The sequence below is a fragment of the Nicotiana attenuata genome, unplaced genomic scaffold (genome assembly GCF_001879085.1).
Source record: "Nicotiana attenuata strain UT unplaced genomic scaffold, NIATTr2, whole genome shotgun sequence".
In the NCBI taxonomy this organism is placed as follows: Eukaryota; Viridiplantae; Streptophyta; class Magnoliopsida; order Solanales; family Solanaceae; genus Nicotiana; species Nicotiana attenuata.
In genome coordinates, this window is record NW_017670252.1 from 123,652 (window position 1) to 146,186 (window position 22,535).

Below are 22,535 nucleotides of genomic sequence, written 5' to 3' on the forward strand. Positions count from 1 at the left end.
AATGCCAAATCAACAAATAAAAACCCAAATCGACTTCTAGAATTATATTACTCAATTTCCAACTACACTAATTCCTAATTTAAATGCAAACTAAGACAAATTACAAGTATAAATGCAAAACAACCATTTTTGTTATTTTCTTTATTATTTTTTATAGTATTGACTACTAATTAATCCTAAAATGTGACATTAACCCTACATGCAAATGCCAAGTATTTTTATATTTTTCATGAATTAAACAATAATAAACATGCACAAACAAATGCAAACAATTAACAAAACATGCCACAAAAATCCATAAAATTGCAAATAATGAAAATAAGTTATTTTGTTTTGAGTTTATGGAAATAATTCATATGGGGCAAAAATCACGTGCTCACAGGGAGCCAAAGGTGAAACAATGTTTTTTTGAAGTTTTTAGAATAATGCAATAGACAGAAGCATTAGCACGAGAATAAGAAGAGAGTAAATGAAGCATTAGGAGTAAGGTATGATAAATGGGTGATAACAGTAAATCAAACAATGGTAGGATGATAGAGTCTATGGTCAAGTGAAGGAAAAGACAAGAGATGACAGACTTTGAGACTATAAAAGAGTATATGCCATAAAGTCATATCCTTATTTCGAGAAATGAGTTGGTGACTCCAAGATGATTACTAGAAAGCTAAGTTAGACCCCCGGAGTAATAGAAATCAACATAGGCTAGTAATCAATATTGATTTTTTGCATTGATTTGTCTCTGGGCACTCAGCCCATTTCTATTCCTCCATACCGTGGCCCCGCCAGAGTTGAAATAATTGAAGTAGCAGTTGCAAGATTTGCTTGATAAGGGCTTTATTAGACCTAGTGTCTCGCCTTGGGGTACACCGATATTGTTTGTAAAGAAGAAGGATGGATCGATGAGGATGTCCATAGACTATCGGCAGTTAAACAAAGTCACCATAAAGAACAAGTATCCATTGCCGAGGATTGATGACTTATTTGATTAGCTTCAGGGTGACAAGGTGTTTTCAAAGATCGATTTGAGGTCTGGCTACCATCAGTTGAGGATTAGGGCATCCGATGTCCCTAAGACAACTTTTCGGACTCGGTATGGGCATTATGAGTTTCTAGTGATGTCATTTGGGCTGACAAATGACCCAGCAACATTTATGGATTTGATGAACCGGGTGTTCAAGCCCTATTTTGATTCCTTCGTGATTGTTTTTATTGATGATATCGTGATCTACTCCTACAGTCGAGAGGAGCATGAGCAACATCTTTGGATTGTACTTCAGAATCTGCGAGACAGCCAGTTATATGCTAAGTTTTCAAAATGTGAGTTTTGGTTGAGCTCAGTTGCTTTCTTGGGTCACGTTGTATCAGCAGAGGGTATTCAGGTGGATCCTAAGAAGATTGAGGCCGTTCAGAATTGGCCTAGACCTACTTCAGCCACAGAGATCTGTGGTTTCTTGGGATTGGCGGGTTATTACCGTCGATTTGTGGAGGGGTTTTCATCTATAGAAGCCCCCTTGACCAGGTTGACTCAGAAGGGTGCCCCGTTTAGATTGTCAGACGAGTGTGAGGCAAGCTTTCAGAAGCTCAAGACAGCTTTGACTACGGCGCCAATGTTGGTGTTGCCTATAGGATCAGGGCCTTATACCGTATATTGTGATGCATCTCGTATTGGACTTGGTGCGGTATTGATGCAGGGTGGCAAAGTTATTGCATATGCTTCGCGGCAGCTGAAGGTTCACGAGAAGAATTATCTAGTTCATGACATGGAGTTGGCAGCCATTGTTCACGCGCTGAAGATTTGGAGGCACTATCTATATGGCGTGTCGTGTAAGGTTTTCACGGATCATAAGAGTTTGCAGTATTTGTTCAAACAAAAGGAGCTCAATTTGAGGCAGACTATGATATCACCATCTTGTATCATCCCGTGAAGGCCAGTGTAGTGGCTGATGCTTTGAGTAGGAAGTCAGCTAGTATGGGCAGTCTTGCGTACATTTCAGCCGGTGAGAGACCGCTTGCATTAGATGTTCAGGCCTTGGCCAATCAGTTTGTGAGGTTGGATGTTTCTGAGCCCAGTCGATTTTTAGCCTGCACAGTTGCTCGGTCTTCCTTATTTGAGCGCATCAGAGGTCGGCAGTATGATGACCCTCATTTGTTTTTCCTTAGGGACACAGTGCGGCACGGTGATGCCAAGCAGGTTATGGTTGGAGATGATGGAGTTTTGAGGATGCAGGGTCGTGTTTGTGTGCCTAATGTGGATGGACTTCGTGAGGTAATTCTAGAGGAGGCCCACAGTTCCTGGAATTCTATTCATCCGGGCGCCGCCAAGATGTATCAGGACTTGCAGCAACATTATTGGTGGAGGAGGATGAAGAAGGATATAGTTGCATATGTAGCTTGGTGTCTAAATTGTCAGCAAGTAAAATACGAGCATCAGAGACCTGGTGGTTTGCTTTAGAAGATAGAGATTCCTGACTGGAAGTGGGAGCGTATCACTATGGATTTCATTGCTGGACTCCCACGGACTCAGAGGATGCAGTTTGGGTTATTGTAGATAGACTGACCAAGTCAGCGCACTTTCATTCCTGTGGCAGTTTCCTATTCTTCGGAGCGATCGGCAGAGATTTATATCCGTGAGATCGTTCGTCTTCATGTTGTGCCCGTGTCTATCATTTCTGATCGAGGTACGCAGTTTACCTGGCATTTCTAGAGGCCAGTATAGCGTCAATTGGGTACGCGGGTCGAGTTGAGCACATCATTTCATCCTCAGACGGACGGACATTTCGAGCGTACTATTAAGATCTCGGAGGATATGCTCTGCGCCAGTGTTATTGACTTTGGAGGTTCTTGGGATCAATTCTTGCCGTTACCGGAGTTTACCTACAACAACAGCTATCAATCGAGCATCCAGATGGCTCCTTATGAGGCGTTATATGGTAGACGGTGTCGATCGCCGGTTGGATGGTTTGATCCGGGGGAGGCTTGGTTATTGGGTACGGATTTGGTACAGGATACCTTGGATAAGGTCAAGATCATTCAGGATAGACTTCGTACAGCTCAGTCCAGGCAGAAGAGTTATGGAGACCGTAAGGTTCGTGATATGGCATTCATGGTCGGAGAGAGAGTGTTGCTTCAGGTATCGCCTATGAAGGGCGTAATGAGGTTTGGAAAGAAGGGCAAGTTAAGCCCTAGGTATATCGGGCCTTTTGAGATCCTTGAGCGAGTGGGAGAGGTGGCCTATAGACTTGCATTGCCACCAGGTTTATCAGCAGTTCATCCAGTGTTTCATGTGTTCATCCTTCGGAAGTATCACGACGATCCATCCCCCGTGTTAGATTTCAGCACTGTCCAGTTGGACAAGGATTTGACTTACGAGGAGGAGCCGATAGCCATTTTAGATCAGCAGGTTCGTCATTTGAGATCGAAGAGTTATCCTTCGGTTCGACTGCAGTGGAGAGGTCAGCCTATTGAGGCAGCTCCCTGGGAGTCCGAATCCGATATGCGGAGCAGATATCCCCACCTTTTTCACCAGCTCAGGTACTTTTCTATGTCCGTTCGAGGACGAACGGTTGTTTTAGAGGTGGAGAATGTGATGACCCAAAAGGTCATCTTATGTTTTAGAACTCGATTCCGTGTTCCGAGGCCTTCAAAACCTCATTTTATTCCTCATCAATTTGCATGCACAGTCCGGACGCGTTTCCGGAAAGCTCTTATGTGAAAAATTAATGAAATAATCATTTTTGGCCTAAAAAGTTAATTTTCGTTGACTTTGGTCAATGTTTTGAGTAAACGGACCCGGACCCATAATTGCTATGTGAAAATTCATGTGTGCGGCGTATAGGTGAGGTGACGAGTACCTATGCGCCGCCAATTTATCTGTTTTGACTGTTCCCTTCCCGTTCTTAATATATTGTTCCCTGCCTTAACTGCTACATGCTTTATTGATATTTCCATGATTTGTTGCTACTTGTCGGATATTGTTTTCGTTATTAAAAGTATTGGATATCACGTAGTTTCATTGTTTCATATTATTGGTTTAAGCTGGTTATTTGTGTTATTATATACTTTGATTGGTTTCGTTGAGTAATATAATTTGAGTGAAGTTTCATAATTGTACCGATTTCCGTTTGTTTTAGTTGAGGTTTAAACATTGTGGGGAGTTTGAGCTAAATTGTGAAATTTCTGTTCTTATTATGTGATTGGTACTGATATGGTGGGATCGGGTTGCACGCCACAACAGGAGGAATAAGGGTGATACATTAAGGAGGAATAAGGGTGAAATGTTATTATATGGTGGGATCGGGTTGCGCGCCGCAACAGGAGGAATAAGGATGATATATTGAGGAGTAATAAGGGTGAATTGCTATTGTACGGTAGGATCGAGTTGCACGCCGCAATAGGAGGAATAAGGGTGGATTGATATGGAGTAATAAGGGTGAATGTTCATATTGTTACTGATTATATGGTGGGATCGGAATGCGCGCCGCATCAGTTTATGTGTTTATGTATCCTTCTTCTGCTGTGAATTTATTCTGTAGTTTTGTATCTCACTTAAGGATTGGTTATAGCTGGGTACTGATAAGATACTTGAGTTCCGTATTCATTTTTGTTGCAAGTTACTGTTTCATTTTGTCTCGTACTTCTTTCCGCTTTATTACATATTGTATGCAGGTTATACTGTAATTGCCCAGCCGTAGCCTCGTCACTACCTCGTCGAGGTTAGGCTCGGCACTTACCAGTACATGGGATCGGTTGTACTGATACTGTACTCTGCACTTTCTGTGCAGATTTTGGAGCACGTAGTGGCTGATTGAGAGATTGGTTGCAGGTTCACAATTTGGAGACCCAAGGTAGTCCTGCTGGTGTCCGCAGGCCCTGGCGTCCCCTTCTACATTTCTACATTTCTGTTTTTCTTTCTTTTCAAAACAGATGTAATTTCTTTCAGACCGATATTTGAAGTAAATTATAGTACGTTTGTGGATTGTGACACCGGATTTTGAGTAGTGATAGCAATGTTATTGGTAATAGTATATGGATAAAAAGGTTATTTACTTACTTCCACATTTAATTCTACCTGTTCTAGCTTGTTAAATATTAATAAATGAAATGTAAAGGAAAATGGTCAGTAAAACTCTAACATTGGCTTGCCTAGCGAGTGTGATATTAGACGTCATCACGATCTCATTGGTGGAATTCCGGGTCGTGACACTTTCTTATGCTATAACCACTTGTTTGATAAAAAATAATTCTGCAATTATTAACCTTTTTTCTTTTTTTACTTTTGTTTTAACTTATTGCTTTGGTCTTTAATGTAATGTAATGTAATGGTGCACCTGTTGAACATCATATACAAGCAGGTAATGAGTCAAAGCAACAATAAAATCGGCTGCATCGTCAATTTTGTTGAAATAACTCAGCTAGTAACATATTTGAAAAACAAGGAATGTTGGGGGGAGGGGGGGGGGGGGACTAATGAATATGTTAAGCAAGTGAAAAATGATGTACCAGAATTGAAAGACAAGAAACTCTTACATACAATGCAAATTGTCAAGATAAAAAGATCAAAAGATATACATATCAGAAGTAAAATAAACATTGTCTAACGAGCAAATGGATAAAAGGGGTTTTGCCCATAAAGAATCTGAGAACAATTCAATTTACAGAGGTAAAAGCTAGTTCATACTAGTAAACTATTCTAAATATTTATAATCTCTAGCATTTCCTGTAAGCTGTTGTTATCTTCCTAACCTAAATAGGGGAATTCCGTCAACAGAATTTTCCCAGTTGAACTATCATCACACTTATATCATCAACAGAACCTCGCGAAACAGAGAGGTCAACTAGCTTTCTACAGGCTGACAATGACTGCTGCGTAGTGATACCACTGCACAAAGGCTGAGCAATATCTACTGCTTCCTGATTGCTAATCTTATCCCATAAACCATCAGATGCAAGGATTAAGAACTCCAGTTCAGGATTAAGTCCAAGAATCCTAGTCTCAGGTTCTGCTGTAACCCATTGTTTAAGACACTGATCTCCAATACCTCTTGATACAGCAAGAGATCCCTGAATTCTCCAAATGCCGCGACAACAATCTACATAGCCACCCTACATAACACAAAGCACAAAAAGATCAACCAATATTCAAAGTCAATCAAAGAGTTTAAGTTTTATGCCGTGGCAGTGTAAAAAATATTTACACAATTAGGTCATTTAAAAGGTAATTGCAGGTAACTATATTCGTCAAGCTGCTTACCAAAGCCTCAATTCTATCCTTCTCATCTTTTCTTGAAGGCCTATGATCAGAAGTCAATGCCTCAGCAACGCCTCCTCTGCTCACAACAGCACGACAATCGCCGGCATTGGATAGTACTAAATTGCCATGTCGGATCAATGCAGTTACGCAGCACGATCCACCTCGAACTTGTTGGTTTAGAAATTCAGAATCTGTTTTCAAATAACCATTTTTCACCGCCTCCTTAATTTCATCATCCGTTGTTGTATTTCCTAGTTCGTTCATGATGTTCGTGTTCAAATTCTCGGCGGCATACTCTGCTGCTTTTGCTCCTCCATGTCCATCAAATATACCAAAAACGCCCTGTTTCGAATCTGTGTGAAGATTGACCGTTGCAGAGTAACGATCCTCCATTGCACTTTTCCTTCCCCTTTTACAGCAAACAGAATATCCATCGCCCTCAGCCTCCACCAAATCTGCCACTGCAGCTGGAGTCGCCGGAATATTTCCGAAACTCATAGAAAAAGCAGGAACATCCAACCTAGACGGTCTCTTCCTCTTCAAAACCGTAGGAGAAGTAGAATCGGTCGAAGCTCTAATAACGGAACTAGGTAAAGTCTTCTGAAGACGAAGAATCCGTAACGGCGATGACGGAGAAGAAGAAGCGGGTACTGGAACTCTAGACGGCGAAAACACCGGCGAGTTTGAAATAGCGACCGTGCAAGACATATTTCAGCGGCTGTTTTCCGATCTCTCTCGTTAATGTTCGAATTGTTTTCTGTGTTTTGTTGTTGAGATTGTGAAAGAGGAAATGGGAGCTATTTATATGTGCAGATGATAACTTGGCAGACTGGCAAGTCAAAAGTATTGGGGGCCAGACCAGAGTGGAAAGTTTGGCACAAAGTCCATCCCGTGTTTTAAGAGCGGCGATTTTGTTATGCTTTTGACCATTCCTTTTGTGCACAGGCTTTCCTTGTATATTGTCAATTTTGCCCCCGGAAAAGATACTTATTTCATACGACAAAAGTTATTTTAATGAAAATTTGAAAAAAATATAGTCACTATATTTGAAAATATTTATACTTGTTATGAACAATAAAAGAAGAAGAAGAATATTGCAGAGAAAAGTAGAGAGAGAATTCTTATTGATTTTGGGATCAATTACAATAGAATAGAACTCCTCTATTTATAGGGAAAAAATGACTTAGCCACCAAGTAACAAACCCTAGAATCTCTCTAGAATATAAACATTCACCTTAAATACAATTCTATTTCTAACACTTCCCCTTGAATGTCTATTCAACAGATAATGTGCCTCGTTAAAACTTAACTAAATAAAACCCAGTGGGAAAAAGATTCTAGAGAAGGAAAAAGAGTACACATTTCTAACAATACGCCTTTTGGTTGCCTCGTTAAAAACCTTGCAAGGAAAACCCAGTGGGACAAAATATTGTAAGGGAAAAAGAGTACAACGCGTATTAACTCCCCCTGATGAGAGCATCAATTCACATCTTTAAGCATTTGCATTCCAATCTTGTGCACCATCTTCAAAAGATCTTTGGTAGAGATGTGATAAACAAATCAGCCATATTAACTTGAATGAATTTGTTTCACCTTGAAATCATCATCCCTAATAAATGTATTGTCTTCATATGATCTTGTTGGAATCGTCAGTTCAATATATTCACATAGAGGTGAAAACTCTTGCTATCATGTTATCATGCCTATAGTTATAACAAGATACATTTGTGCACAAATTGTACTGAGGAAGTGGTACTTCAAGATCAAGAATTGTATATGCTTCAAGCAACTTAAATCCTCTATGAATTGTCATATAAGTTAAGTCATATAAGCCATATAATAGACTTTAGATGCATATCAAGTTTTTATGTTATGCTAGACATATAAGATATCGAAAACTGATTGCACATACCATTGACTTTATACTTTCAAGTATTTGAACTACATGTCCAAAACTACATGTTTTTCATATTAAACCAATTCTATTTGAATTGTGTATCGTCTATTTGACCAATATTTTTGTGTCTGTCTCGACAACCTTAAGATCCTCATCTATACTTAACGTTATCATAGATGTCGTCGACGAATATTTTATATCGGTTCCAAATTTTTTTTCATAAAGACATAACATATACATCTCTTCCTTCATATTTTCAGATACCTGAATCTCCCCTGAGATTTTATGAAGTATTATGTAATGTGATCTTCTAGATCACTTGTCTCCTTTAGTATGATCATTTTGATCATTTGCTCATCTTCTTTATCAAGAAGTTTATTTGAAACCGATTTGTCTATACGCTTCAAGCGTACCATAGACTTTGTCCTTCTAGGACATAATAGGAACATTTGCAATGAGAATATAGTTACTTTCTTTGGGTCAGCAATACACTTCTCTTTATTGTGGCATTCTTTTGTTTGTGTAGTACAAACTGGAGAATAAAGCGGGTAGCTTTTCACATACATATTACCCCGCTACAAGTTGTAGTAATAGAAGATATTAAATCTTTCCTTTATTTATAGTCTCAGTATGACCAACCGCTTTCGCGAATACTTTAGAAACTCAATTAAGTTTCTTTGAGACTTACTACAACACAACACCTTATTGATAATCAATTTTATTCCTCCAAAATAGTAATAATTGGCTCTTCCAGAGCTCTCAATTAATTTGGTACTATCACATATTCATCAATATCCATATGATGAATATCTCTTTTAAAGAGAAAGTTATATCATTATGGTTATGGTCAAATTATATGCAAGATATGTTTCTTGCATTAATGTTATTCTTTAATAGTCACATTACCAAAATATTTTAGCGTGCAATAGGTACGTGACCAATGACCATTCATGCCATAATAATGATATTATTTTCTTATATCATCTCAAACCTCCTTCTAGAGGTGAGTATGGTATATTCACTACTACTAGCATGTTCATATTCTTCCAACAATGAATATGTATTCATAAATCAGATGTTGTCACATTCACATCATGAATGGACCATAATCATCTATATGTGCTTTATAAAATCTCATGTCAAATCGATGACAAATATTACTTTTACAGAGTGAAGGATTATTTTGAGAATCCTTGTTGTTCTCATTATCACAATGATGACGATTATAATTTCGTCTATTGCCACGTCCACATCCATTGATACCTTCACGGTAATAATTTTATCTTCTTTCAGACTTATCACATATTGCTAACACATTCTCTTAAGGGAATGAGAATGAAGCAAATTCAATGGGACGGGTTTCCACTTTTTGTGTTCACGATCATACATGGCTTTGATCATGGCAAGACATAGAAATTTTACCACTTTGGGTGGTTATAATTTCTTACAAACTCCACTAGAGTTACAAACAAAATTTATTGTCTTAGCTTGTATTTAAAATCAAATTATAGAATTTTAAGAATTTAAAAGAGAAAAATAAAGTAAGATACTTACCTTAAATCCAGAATTTAATCACGAAGGAAGTTCATGGAACAATTGACAATCATTATGCTCAATCCCAAAGCTTCTACTCAATTGGTTAGAGTCTCGTGCTGATAACGTGTTATGAACAATAAAAGAAGAAGAAGAGTATTGCAGAGAAAAGTAGGGAGAGAGAATTCTTATTGATTTTGGGATTAATTATAATAGAATAGAACCCCTCTATTTATAGGGGAAAAGTAACTTAGCCACCAAGTAACAAACCCTAGAATCTCTCTATAATATAGACATTCACATTAAAACAATTCTATTTATAACAATATTTCATTAATGATCAGAATATTACAAACTGAAGAGTGTTTTCGAAGAAATTTTTGTATACTTACAATTAATGTTAGTCTTATATACGGTCGAAATCAGGTATGCCCGATTTCATGGGCTCAAAGAGTCACCTCCAGCCCGAGTTCAGGATGGATCGAGTTCGAGCTCGATAGACCGAGATCGAGCCCGATGACAGTGTACAAGGCTCGAGGATCGAAGTACGCGATTGGCACCGAAGCCGAGTATAACCAACCCTAAGATGATGCCGTTATGGGTTTATAACGGGAAGAACAAGATTCCCGCCACGTCCCCAAGATCATGGCATAAATTTCGGAATAGATTTGTACGAGTTAGTACGAATCCGTACTAGGAGGTTAGACAGATGTCCCAATAAGATTCCTTAATGTAAATAGAAATGTACCTTATTTAGGATTCCCCTTCTATATAAAGAGGACCCCAATCATTTTGTAAGGAGGGATCATTAGCAAAGAATATACTCTCTTACTTTATTGCTCATTATTCATCAGACTTGTCTCTTAACTTTATTGTTCGTGCTTACCTACCTCGAGGCAGTCTAGCTCGAGGTCCAAACTTGCTTAAGAGCTGGTTTGATTCAACTTTCTTCTTTAATTTATACTTCTGATTTCTTGGTTATTAATTAGTATTGAACTAAATCACGTAATTTTTTAAACCACAAACAAGTTTAATTGTTACTAGTATTTTTGAGGTAAACAGTTTGGTGCCCACCGTGGGGCTAAAGATAATAGTGATTATTTCAGTACTGATTCTGATAACACACTTTATTTTCACACTTGTTCTTGTCAAGAATTTTTGTTCTCAGGTTAAAACATGTTAAACTCACAAATGCACCCGTCCATGGCGATGAGGGTCTTGGATTTCACGGGGAAAACAACAATGTAGTTGCTCCGGGAGCCGGTGTACCACCGATTAACCCTGGGGAGGTACCGATTTTAGAACCAGTCGACGTTAGTTCACACATTGCTTTGAATGAGGACTTAGGCGCGGACCCCAGAGGAAGCGTACGTAGGGAAGCCCAATCTGGTGGCCAAGGAACGCAAGGTATAGGAGACGAGGGAGTTAGTCTCCAGGTAATATTCAAGATGCTACATGCTCAACTGGTTGTTATCGCTCAGCTTCAAAGCCAACATAAAACTCCAAGTGTGGTCGAACCAGAAATCACTCGCCGAACCAAGCCGGTGCTAGAAAGATCGAATGGTAATAGGTCAGGGACTGATCCCACGATTATGAGAATGCTCGAGGAGCTCACCAAAAGAATCAAGTCGGGAGAGAAAAAGATTGAGGATAATGACAAAAAAGTAGAAATATACAACTCCCAAGTTGACCAAATATCAGGGGCACCACCGATATTGGAAGGACTAGATTCTAAAAAGTTCATGCAAAGACCCTACCCCCTAGTGCTGCTCCGAAGTCAATCCCCAAGAAGTTCCGTATGCCCGAGATTCCCAAGTATAACAAGACAAGCGTCCGAATGAACACGTCACCTCGTATACATGCGCCATCAAAGGGAACGACTTGGAAGATGACGAAATTGAATCCATACTACTGAAGAAATTCGGGGAGACTCTATCTAAGGGTGCCTTAACATGGTATCATAACTTACCTCCTAGTTCTATTGATTCGTTTACTATGCTTGTAGTTTCTTTTGTAAGAGCACACGCCGGAGCCATTAAAATTGCAACGAGGAAGTCGGACCTTTTAAAGGTAAGGCAGAAAGATAACGAGATACTTAGGAAATTCGTATCTCGGTTCCAAGCGGAGAGATAGATTTGCCTCCGGTCACCGATGACTGGACTGTTCAAGCTTTCACTCAAGGTCTCAACACTCGGAGTTCCATAGCTTCACAATAGTTGAAGCAAAGTTTACTTAAGTACCTGGCTGTCGCTTGGGCCGACGTACATAATCGGTATCAGTCAAAGATTAGGGCCGAGGATGATCAACTGAGGACTCCTTCGGGGTCCGTTTATCCTAGCAGGCCCATGAATAGGATCAAAAGGGACATTGATCAAGAGCCGAGGTCGAGTAGAGATCGATATCAACCGTATAACGGAGACCGTAGAGGCAGCGGGTCTGGGCAAAGCTTCGCACGAAATGGGAGGAGAAATGATCGAGGTCAAAATTTACAGGGGCTTGATGCCGAGGAAGATCGCGTTAAATATCCAAAATCCGAATAAAGGTACGACCCCCAGTCCAATCCTTTCTATTTGTTTTCGACTAACACTTGCAGGTTTTCGACAAGGATCGGCATGAGGCTTTGGACCTTAAAGCACGCGTTGCACTCTTTTTCTCTTAGACCGATTTTTGTCCCAAATGGGTTTTTCTGGCGAGGTTTTTAACGAGGCAACCATTGTTCGTATTAAATTAGAGCAATTCAACAGTATCCGAGGTTCCCTACAATAAGCCTCGAGTACTGGAGGGCATTACCCTCGAATGCCTACTTTGTGGCAAGGAAATCACTTCGTGACAGCGGGTCTCGATAGGAAAATGTTGTAAGGGTCAAACGGTCAGATGAACCGTGCGCGTATAGGTTACTCGAGCCCTAACTTCAAACATACGCGCATGTATAATCATCTATTGAAAGAAGTATTTTTCCTTGCCGATATCTCATGCCTTTAGAAAAATTTCCTATTTTATACTCTTTATCTATTGTTTAAACAGGCTTAAGGTCCGACCATGCAGGAAATCGAACTACTAACATTTCGAGACCATAAGACCTTTAAAGGCGACCCTCGATTTTACAGGCCACGGCCACCCCACTCGGGTACTGACACTTCGGTCAAGCTCGAAGTGAAACAGAAAATAAGCCCAAAAAGCAAGTTCCGAACTAACAAGGCTACGGCCAAATTAACGCGGATCGGAGATGCCCGAAATCTGTAACAAATACGAAAGCCCAAGGGCCACCTTAAACCGAGTTCAAGCAAACTCTCACTCGGGTACTATCTATAAAGCCTAAGGGCTAACTTTACTTCGAATTCGAGCAAATCCTCACTCGATCATAAAAGCCCAAGCCTTAACCCGAGTTCGAGCAAACTCTCACTCGGGGACTATCTATAAACCCTAAGGGCTAACTTTACTTCGAGTTCGAGCAAATTCTCACTCGATCATAAAAGCCCAAGGGCTACCTTAACCCGAGTTCAACAAAACTCTCACTTGGGGCCTACCTATAAAGCCTAAGGGTTAACTTTACTTCGAGTTCGAGCAAATCCTCACTCGACCATAAAAGCCCAAGGGCTACCTTAACCCGAGTTCGAGCAAACTCTCACTCGGGGACTATCAATAAAGCTAAGGGCTAACTTTACTTCTAGTTCAAGCAAATCCTCACTCGATCATAAAAGCCTAAGGGCTACCTTAAACTCTAACTCGCGGACTATCTATAAAGCATAAAGGCTAACTTTACTTCGAGTTCGAGCAAATCCTCACTCGATCATAAAAGCCCAAGTGCTACCTTAACCCGAGTTCGAGCAAACTCTTACTCGGGGACTATCTATAAAGCCTAAGGGCTAACTTTATTTCGAGTTCGAGCAAATCCTCACTCGATCATAAAAGCCCAAGGGCTATCTTAACCCGAGTTCGAGCAAACTCTCACTCGGGGACTATCTACGAAGCCTAAGGGCTAACTTTACTTCGAGTTCGAGCAAATCCTCACCTCAACTATAAAGCCTAATGGCTAACTTCACTTCGAGTTCGAGCAAGTCCTCACTCGATCATACAAGCCAGGGTTACTGTTANATCATAAAAGCCCAAGGGCTATCTTAACCCGAGTTCGAGCAAACTCTCACTCGGGGACTATCTACGAAGCCTAAGGGCTAACTTTACTTCGAGTTCGAGCAAATCCTCACCCGATCATGAAAGCCCAAGGGCTACCTTAACCCGAGTTCAACCAACCTCTCACTTGGGGACTATCTATAAAGCCTAAGGGTTAACTTTACTTCAAGTTCGAGCAAATCCTCACTCGACCATAAAAGCCCAAGGGCTACCTTAACCCGAGTTCGAGAAAACTCTCACTCAGGTACTATCTATAAAGCCTAAGGGTTAACTTTACTTCGAGTTCGAGCAAATCCTCCCTCGACCATAAAAGCCGAAGGGCTACCTTAACCTGAGTTCAAGCAAACTCTCACTCGGGGACTATCTATAAAGCCTAAGGGCTAACTTTACTTCGAGTTCAAGCAAATCCTCACTCGATCATAAAAGCCCAAGGGCTACCTTAACCCAAGTTCGAGCAAACTCTCACTTGGGGACTATCTATAAAGCCTAAGGGCTAACTTTATTTCAAGTTCGAGAAAATCCTCACTCGATCATCAAAGCCCAAGGGCTATCTTAACCTAAGTTCGAGCAAACTCTCATTCGGGGACCATCTATAAAGCCTAAGGGCTAACTTTACTTCTAGTTCAAGCAAATCCTCACTCGACTGTTAAGCCTAAGAGCTACTCAAACTCTAGTTCAAATGGTCATTTTAGGGTCCATCGATTTCAATCGAAAGAACAAAGTCCTGAGTATGGATTTCTTCAAAGGTCTCCCTCTGAGACCGACACTTGGTGCGCTCCTTAGCCCGAACCTGAGCGGTTTCCTTTTGCGGAACAATTTTAGATGTTTTGGCCATTTTGTTTTCGTGGGCAAGGAAAAATGTAGATTGGAATGTTTGGTATTTCGGAAAGAACAAGCAAAGAAGCTCGAAGATTCAATTCGTTTCTTGTCATTACACTCCAAAAAACGAGGGGACTATCTGTATACGGTCGAAATCAGGTATGCCCGATTTCATGGGCTCGAAGAGTCACCTCAAATCCGAGTTCAGGATGGATCGAGTTCGAGCCCGATGGACCGAGCTCGAGCCCAATTACAGAGTATAAGGCTCGAGGATCGAAGTACGCGATGGGCACCGAAGGCGAGTATAACCAACCCCGAGATGATACCGTTATGGGTTTATAACGGAAAGAACAAGATTCCCGCCACGTTCCCAAGATCATGGCGTAAATTTCGGAATAGATTTGTACGAGTTAATACGAATCCGTACTAGGCGGTTAGACAGTTGTCCCAATAAGATTCCTTACTGTAAATAGAAATGTGCCTTATTTAGGGTTCCCCTCCTATATAAAAGGGACCCCAATCATTTTGTAAGGAAGGATCATTAGCAAAGAATATACTCTCTTACTTTATTGCTCATTATTCATCGGAATTGTCTCTTAACTTTATTGTCTTTACTTTATTGTTCTTGCTTACCCACCTCGAGGCAGTCTAGCTCGAGGTCAAAACTTGCTTAAGCGCTGGTTTGATTCAACTTTCTTCTTTAATTTGTACTTCTGATTTCTTGGTTATTAATTAGTATTGAACTAAATCGCGTATGTTTAAAACCACAAACAAATTTAATTGTTACTCATATTTTCAAGGTAAACAAATCTCTATATATAAATTGAAATAAGTAATATAAAGTTAAAATTAAGATAATTACAAGAAAAAAGACTTTGTCATACCCAACACTCTTCCTTGCACTTATTATTCCTTGGTGACAACCAACTTAGCTACATGAGTTGGAGTTTTCAAATCATAAAAAGAAATTATGTGAATAATCAATTTTATTTATCTTTTAAAAAAATTGAATAATCGATCAGATTTGTTATGTTTTGATGTAACGGGTTTTTTTTTTAAAATACAATAGAAAGTTATGGCTATAATTTAAAAGACGAAACAACACTCTTTGTTGGAGAGAAAGGGGAAAGCGGTGTGGCAAATGTGGACTATCAAAATTTAGAAATTAAGGTCAAACACGCAACTCCTTTTCTTCCACCTTACTTAATAGGGATGTATTTAATTTGACTACGGAACTTTGCACTAATGTCATTTTCCTCATTAACGTTGTATATGTTGCAAATTACTACCCCGTCAACACGTGCTCCATTTTGTCGGGTCATATATATTGCTTCAGATTCAATTTTTATCATACCTTTCTGTTCATTTTAAAGTGTTTCTAAGTTTGAGATGTCGTTTTATTTCTATAAAAACTTTTCAGAAATATTTGTTTGTGAAATATTCATGCATCACCACCAGGTCCACCACTTGTAAAAAATGAACGTTGTGTTTGTTTGAGTATTTTCGAGTTAAACCTGCAAAATTTTAGTCAAGTGAAAATTTTCGGATCAACTTCCTTTTCTAGAAACAGAACACATCATCCTTTGTAGCAAAATTTATGAAAACTTGCAAAAAAAAGAGTTCAAAACTTCAACTCGCATATCGTCTAAAGGGCTTAATTTCTAATATTTTCAAACTCATTTAACTCTTCAAATTTTTAACTTGGAAATGATGTTTTCTACATCTGTCAAACTAATTTTTAACCACCGCTTCGCTTCTACTAATTATTAATTAAAACATAAGCTAAATTAATATTTTAAATCTAATGTTCAGTTAAACACATCAAATAAAATAGACAAACTTCTTCTTATTTCTTTCATTTTATTTTATGTTACACTATTGCTACTTGGAGAGTGACACTATTTTTTCCTTTTAGAAAAAGGAAAAAAAAAAACCTTTTCTTTGACCACAAATTTTTATATATTTTACAATATTAATATTTAACAAAATTATAGAAATTTAAGAAATCAATTTGAATTAAAACAAAAACTTCAAACTCATTTTTCGAACTCCATTTTTTGTGAGAAGGCGAGTATGTTCAGAGTTAGCTAGATCACTTTGATTAAATATATTCAATTTTTAATGACTGTTATAATTTGGTTAAACTCTACTAATTCTCCACATAGCTTTCGTTTCATTTCTATTTTTGTTAATATTATTACTAATAGTCGGTAATGCGAAGTTAAAAATTTCTTTGTGTGTCCTTTTCCTTTCTTACTTCTACGTGAAAGACAAGAGTCCTATATAAATTAGGAAGAACTCTCTTTTTCTCTTTATATAGAGTAGTCCTTTATTGGGTTAGTAAAAGAGAGGGATCTTGCGCATATTAAAAACTGGTTAACTTGCCCCCTTGAATGCGAGATATACATGAGGCTTAATTTAGCTATGGTTTTGCTAAAATTATTTGTGGTACTTTGAGCTTACCATAAATATGTTCAAATACATGGATATCTATTAATTTCTATAACATCTGACTTTATTCTTTTTTTTTTGGTGTAAAATTTTTTTTATTAATCTCCAACCAACCTAATATACAATCAAGACTAGAGGAATGTTCCTTCTAGTCGCAAAAGTCCTCACACTAATCTATTTTCCTATCTCTGTGTGCTATGCAATTCCTCCATCCATTTTCTACTATCCTTACTCTCTCTTCTGATGTTTTGCATATTCAATCTAACTCTACACTCTTGTTTAATCTGTTTACATACCACCATTGGACTAGGTACTCTGCTGTTCGAGATTGCATCGTTCCTTGCTTGCCAGAATTTGTACACCAACGCTGCCGGGGTTGCTAATATAAACTTCCTGCACATTTTACCTTTGAGTTATAGCCTCGTTTCCTCCATTTCTGCTTCCTTATGTGTTCCTTAGCTGTATTTCATCGTATCATGTTGGTTGGTTCAGGTCCGTAGTGGTTTCGGTGTGGAATGAGACACTTAGTCTCCTATTTAGAAGCCTAAGTTGGAAAAGTCAACCGGATATTGACTTATGAGTAAACGATCTCGGATTTGGATTTTTATGGTTCGGTTAGCTCCGTTAGGTAATTTTGGACTTGGGAGAGCGTCCGGAATGTAATTTGGAGGTCCGTAGTAGAATTAGGCTTGAATTGGCGTAATCGGAAATTTGGCAATTTTGGTTGGCAGTGGAAAATTAGATATCAGGGTCGGAATGGAATTCCGGGAATTTGAGTAGGTTCGTGGTGCCATTTGTGACGTGTGTGCAAAATTTCAGGTCATTCGGAGGTGATTTAGTAGGTTTCGGCGTCGTTTGCGAAAATTGAAAGTTTAGAAGTTCTTAGGCTTGAATCCAAGGATAATTTGATGTTTTGATGTTGTTTTGAGTGTTCCGAAGGTTCGACTAAGTTCGTATGTTGATATGTGACTTGTTGATATTTTTTGGTTGAGTTCCCGGGGGCCTCAAGTTGATTTCGGGTGGTTGACGGAACAAGGATGGAATTTGAGAAATGCTGAAGTTGAACTCAACTGTCCTAACCACACCTGCGGAGAGGGGACCGCAGGTGTGAGCCCACAGAAGCGGAGAAGAAGCCGCAGATACGGCCAAGGCTGTGGTAGGCAGGAGCCGTAAGTGCGAATAGTGGAGCACACCTGCGAGACCGCAGGTGCGATGTTGTGACCGCAGAAGTGGTTTCTGAGGGAATAAGTGGGAACCGCACCTGCGATGGATTTTTCGCAGGTGCGGCGTCACAGAGGCGACTGTTGGACCGCAGATGCGGAAGTTCTGGGCAGAAAGTATAAATTGTGGACTTCGCGAATTTTGGGCCATTCTTCACCATTTTTATTCGGTTTTGGAGATTTTGGGAGTGAATTGGAATTCAAGAGGGTTTTCATTGAGGTAAGTTACTTAAGCCCTAATACTCGTGTTTATGGTAATTTTTCCGTTGTTTAATCATGTAATTATTGAAGATTAGGGGTGAAAATGAGGGGTTATGAAGGGTCAAATGGAGTCGGATTTTGATAAATCTTGTATGTATGGACTCGTGAGTGAAAGGGCTTTCTAGTTTTGTGACTTTTGTCCGATTCCAAGACGTGGGCCCGGGGGCCGGGTTTGAGAAGATTTAGGGATTTGTGCCTAATTTGATAGTTTTTCTTGTGGAATTCATTCCATTAGCGCATTTTGATGGTATTGTTCTGGTTGTGAATAGATTCAGAGCGATTGGAGGTCGAGTCCAGGGGCAAGAGCATCGCGGAGTAGAGATTTGACCGGTTTGAGGTAAGTAACGATTGTAAATCTAGTCCTGAGGGTATGAAACCCGGATTTCATATCGTTTTACTATTTTGAGGTGATGCACATGCTAGGTGATGGGCATGTATGCGTGCACCGTTGGGGATTGTAACTTGGTACGTCCCATAGCAACTATAAAGTTGCGTATTTTAGAAAGAGTTTTCTGTAAAATGGGCTGAATGCCATGTTTGAGCCTTGTGCCAGAGTTGTTTGGACCCTTAGGGGCCTTTTTCTTACTATCCTCTCACTGTTTTCGATTTAAAATCTATACCCAGTCATGTTAAACTTATTGATTTCATAACTCTGTCTTTATTAATCTATTTTGATGCATATAAATGTTGTTTTGGGCTGAGTACCATATTTTTACTGAGAGCCCGAGTGGCTTGAGAGGTTTATGACTGGGTGAGGCCGAGGGTCTGATTTGTGAGAATATTTATGGGATCAGGCTGCACGCCACAACAAGTTGATACTGATTCATGATTGAGTGAGGCCGAGGGCCTGATTGATTTATGCCACGAGGTGGCTTGTTATAGCGCTTGGGCTGAAGGAGCCCCTCCGGAGTTTGTACACCCCCAGTGAAAGCGGGTACCCTGAGTGTGAGTGATGGTGATGTATGCCCGAGGGGCTGTATACGAGTGGTTGTGAGGTTTGCCCGAGGGGCTGTACATGAGTGATGTTTTGCCCGAGGGACTGTTTATGATTTCATCATTTTTGCTCACTGTTGCACTCAGCCTCTATTGAGGACTGTTGATTTTACTGAAACTGAGTTTAAACGAAATGATTTGATTCAAACTCTGCTTTTAAAAGCATGTTGTATTTTTACTGAGATTTCGTGATATGAACTTTATATGCTTTATTGCTCGTCACTGCTTCTCAGACTTTATTTACTTTGGTTACTTACTGAGTTGGCGTACTCACGTTAGTCCCTGCACCTTGTGTGCAGATCCAGGCGTATCAGGACCCGATAGCAGCTGTTGACTATTCCAACTGTAGATCTCCTCGAAGTTAGTAAGGTAGCTACTGGCGATCGCAGCCCTGCTCTTCTCCCTCCTATCTTCCTATAGTTTGTTTTGTAGTTACATTTCCAGACTGTGTTAGTCTCAGTATTTTCGGACAGATTTTAGTAGATGCTCATGACTAGTGACACCCCGTTTTTGGGCTTTTCTTTCCGCACTTTCGTTATTCAGATTTTCTTTATGAAATTTTATTATTAAATAGCGTGAATTTATCTTTGAAAATAAAATATCGCATTGTTTTTTTGGTAAAGGGTCGGCTTGCCTAGTACCACGATAGGCGCCATCTCGACATGGTAGTTTGGGTCGTGACATAGCCACTCCATTAGAAGCCCCAAGCATTCATTTGAGAAATGACATTCAAAAAACATATGATGGATTATTTCTATGCTTCCTCCACACATTTCACACCTTGTCTCTTGGCATACTCAAATTTTTTGCAGCCTTTCCCTAGTCAGCAGTCGTTTATATACTGCTAGCCAGCTTATAATATAGTACTTTAGGACATTTATTAAACTCCAAATCCATCTAGTCCAAGGCCAATCATTCACCTCCCCTTTCCTCTGGTGATATCCCTTTTGTATGGTATACATTCCTCCTATCTGCTGCCGTTTATTCCCCATATATCCCCCCTTGAACTTCTCCATTGTATTGCATATTCTCTTCCAGTACTGCAGTTGGTGGTAAATACTGCTTCCAACTGGTACCTTTTATGTAAATGTGATCAACCCACTTCACCCATAAATTATCTGCCTTTTGAGCAATGTTCCACACATATTTTTCTATCGCTGCCTCATTTCATATCTTACAATCTATTATCCCTAGGCCTCCATTTTGTTTTGGTCTACAAATAGTGTCCCATGCAACCATAGGGGCTTTATTAGTCTGTTCTCTTCCATCCCGTAAGAAGTTTCTACATATTGCATTGAGCTTTTTTAACACAGCCTTAGACATGATGAAGATTGATGACCAGTATGTGTGTACTTGTTAAAGAACTGAGTTAATTAATTGTACTGTACCAGCATATGAGAGGTTTCTCGAATTCCAGATCTTTAGTCTAGCAGTTATCTTGTCTACTAGTACTTCACGGTCCATGGTGGAAATCTTCTTTGCTGAGATAGGCACCCCCAGGCATCGAAATGGTAATGACCCTCTCTAATATCCAGTTGCCTCACATAAATCTTCTAATACTTGATTTTCCATATTAGCACTAAAAATATTCGACTTTCCTGCATTAGTGCTCAAGCCTGAAGAATTAGAGAAAGACTGCAGCCCTATTAGTAAAAGCATTACTGACTGATAATTGCCTTTACAAAATAATAGTACATCATGTGCAAAACATAGATGATTCAATTTCAATCCTTTGCATTTAGTGTGGTACCCAAAGTCCCTCATTTCTGCCACCTTATTCAAGATTCTAGTAAGATATTTCATGCACACTACAAATAACAGGGATCACCCTGTCGGAATCCTCTCTTTACTTTAATACTCCAATATAGTCCCCCATTTATTACTATGCTATATTGAGTAGTAGTTATACATGCCATTATCCATTTAATGAATCTATGAGGGAAATTCATTGCATGGAGAATTTCTTCCACAAACGACCACTCTACAGTATCATATGCCTTTTTGAGGTCAATCTTGATCAAACAGCTCTGAGTAATATTCTTCCTATTGTACAGCCTTACCAAGTCCTGACATATCAGAATATTTTGCACAATGGTTGTCCCTACAAAAAAGGCACTTTGGTTTGTAGAGATCAGAGTTGGCAATACCATTCTAAGCCTATTACATAACATTATAGATATCTCCTTATAGACAGTATTACATCCTGCTATAGGTCTATAGTCTCCCACACTAGTAGCATGAGAACTCTTAGGTATGATGGCAATCACTATGTGATTCAACACTCTTAGTAGTTTTTCTATTTTGAAAAATTCCATTACAGCACCTACTACATCTTTTCCTACCACTTCCCAACTATCTTTGAAGAACTTACTTCCATAGCCATCAGGACCTGGTGATTTTTCTCCATTAATTGCCCACATAGCTATCTTAACCTCCCTCTCTCTGTAAACTCTTCTTCCAACAATCTCCTTTGTATTTCAGTAGCTAAAGGTCCTTGCCGAACCAAGCTACTATTGACATGCTCCCTTTCCCTCATGTTAGTACCCAATAGAGTAGTGTAGAACTCAATAAAAGCTTTAGCAATTGCATCCATCTCAATTACATTTGACCCTTGTGAATCGGTTATAGAGAACACTCTATTCATATTCCTCATGGCCTTCATCATATTATGGAAGAACGTGGTGTTTATATCCCCCTTTTCCGGCCACTGCACCTTGCTTTTTTGACTTAGATATTGATATCTAGCTTTATTCAATCTCTTGTAATTGCTATTTTGCCTTGCTTCTTCTTCCTGTAGCTCTAGGTTTAGAGGACTCTTCTGTAGTCTTCCTTGACATTGCATTAGCTTTTCTAGTGCTTTGTCTGCCTGCCTTTCTATATGACTAAACTTTTCTGTATTTAGCTGCTTTAGTGTTCTCTTCAAATTATTCAGTTTTCGCACCAACTCATACATTTAGGTCCCAGTTTTATCTGTCCCCCA

General features: G+C 39.4%; 2 protein-coding genes across 2 annotated transcripts; both read right to left on the bottom strand.

The window, feature by feature from the left end:
• Positions 1 to 5,522: 5,522 nt before the first annotated feature.
• On the bottom strand, positions 5,523 to 7,034 carry LOC109236713 (probable protein phosphatase 2C 25). Its single transcript, XM_019402921.1, has 2 exons — positions 6,251 to 7,034; positions 5,523 to 6,102 (listed from the first exon to the last, which is right to left on the bottom strand). The coding sequence occupies exons 1-2, from the start codon at positions 6,956 to 6,958 to the stop codon at positions 5,761 to 5,763; spliced, it is 1,050 nt and encodes a 349-aa protein (XP_019258466.1). The 5' UTR covers positions 6,959 to 7,034; the 3' UTR covers positions 5,523 to 5,760.
• A 14,045-nt stretch (positions 7,035 to 21,079) lies between these two features.
• Positions 21,080 to 21,975, bottom strand: LOC109236704. Its single transcript, XM_019402911.1, has 3 exons — positions 21,756 to 21,975; positions 21,465 to 21,656; positions 21,080 to 21,171 (listed from the first exon to the last, which is right to left on the bottom strand). Exons 1-3 carry the CDS (start codon positions 21,973 to 21,975, stop codon positions 21,080 to 21,082), a joined length of 504 nt encoding a protein of 167 aa, XP_019258456.1.
• Positions 21,976 to 22,535: the final 560 nt, after the last annotated feature.

Excerpts from the sequence above, each read along its gene's own strand:
- LOC109236713 (XM_019402921.1), bottom strand. The coding sequence starts at position 6,958 with ATGTCTTGCACGGTCGCTATTTCAAACTCGCCGGTGTTTTCGCCGTCT. Across the intron at positions 6,103-6,250 it reads AGGATAGAATTGAGGCTTTG|GGTGGCTATGTAGATTGTTG; the intron begins GTAAGCAGCTTG and ends TGTGTTATGTAG.
- LOC109236704 (XM_019402911.1), bottom strand. The coding sequence starts at position 21,975 with ATGTGGGCAATTAATGGAGAAAAATCACCAGGTCCTGATGGCTATGGA. Across the intron at positions 21,657-21,755 it reads CTATAGACCTATAGCAGGAT|GGACAACCATTGTGCAAAAT; the intron begins GTAATACTGTCT and ends CCTTTTTTGTAG. Across the intron at positions 21,172-21,464 it reads CATTAAATGGATAATGGCAT|GCTTGAGCACTAATGCAGGA; the intron begins GTATAACTACTA and ends CTAATTCTTCAG.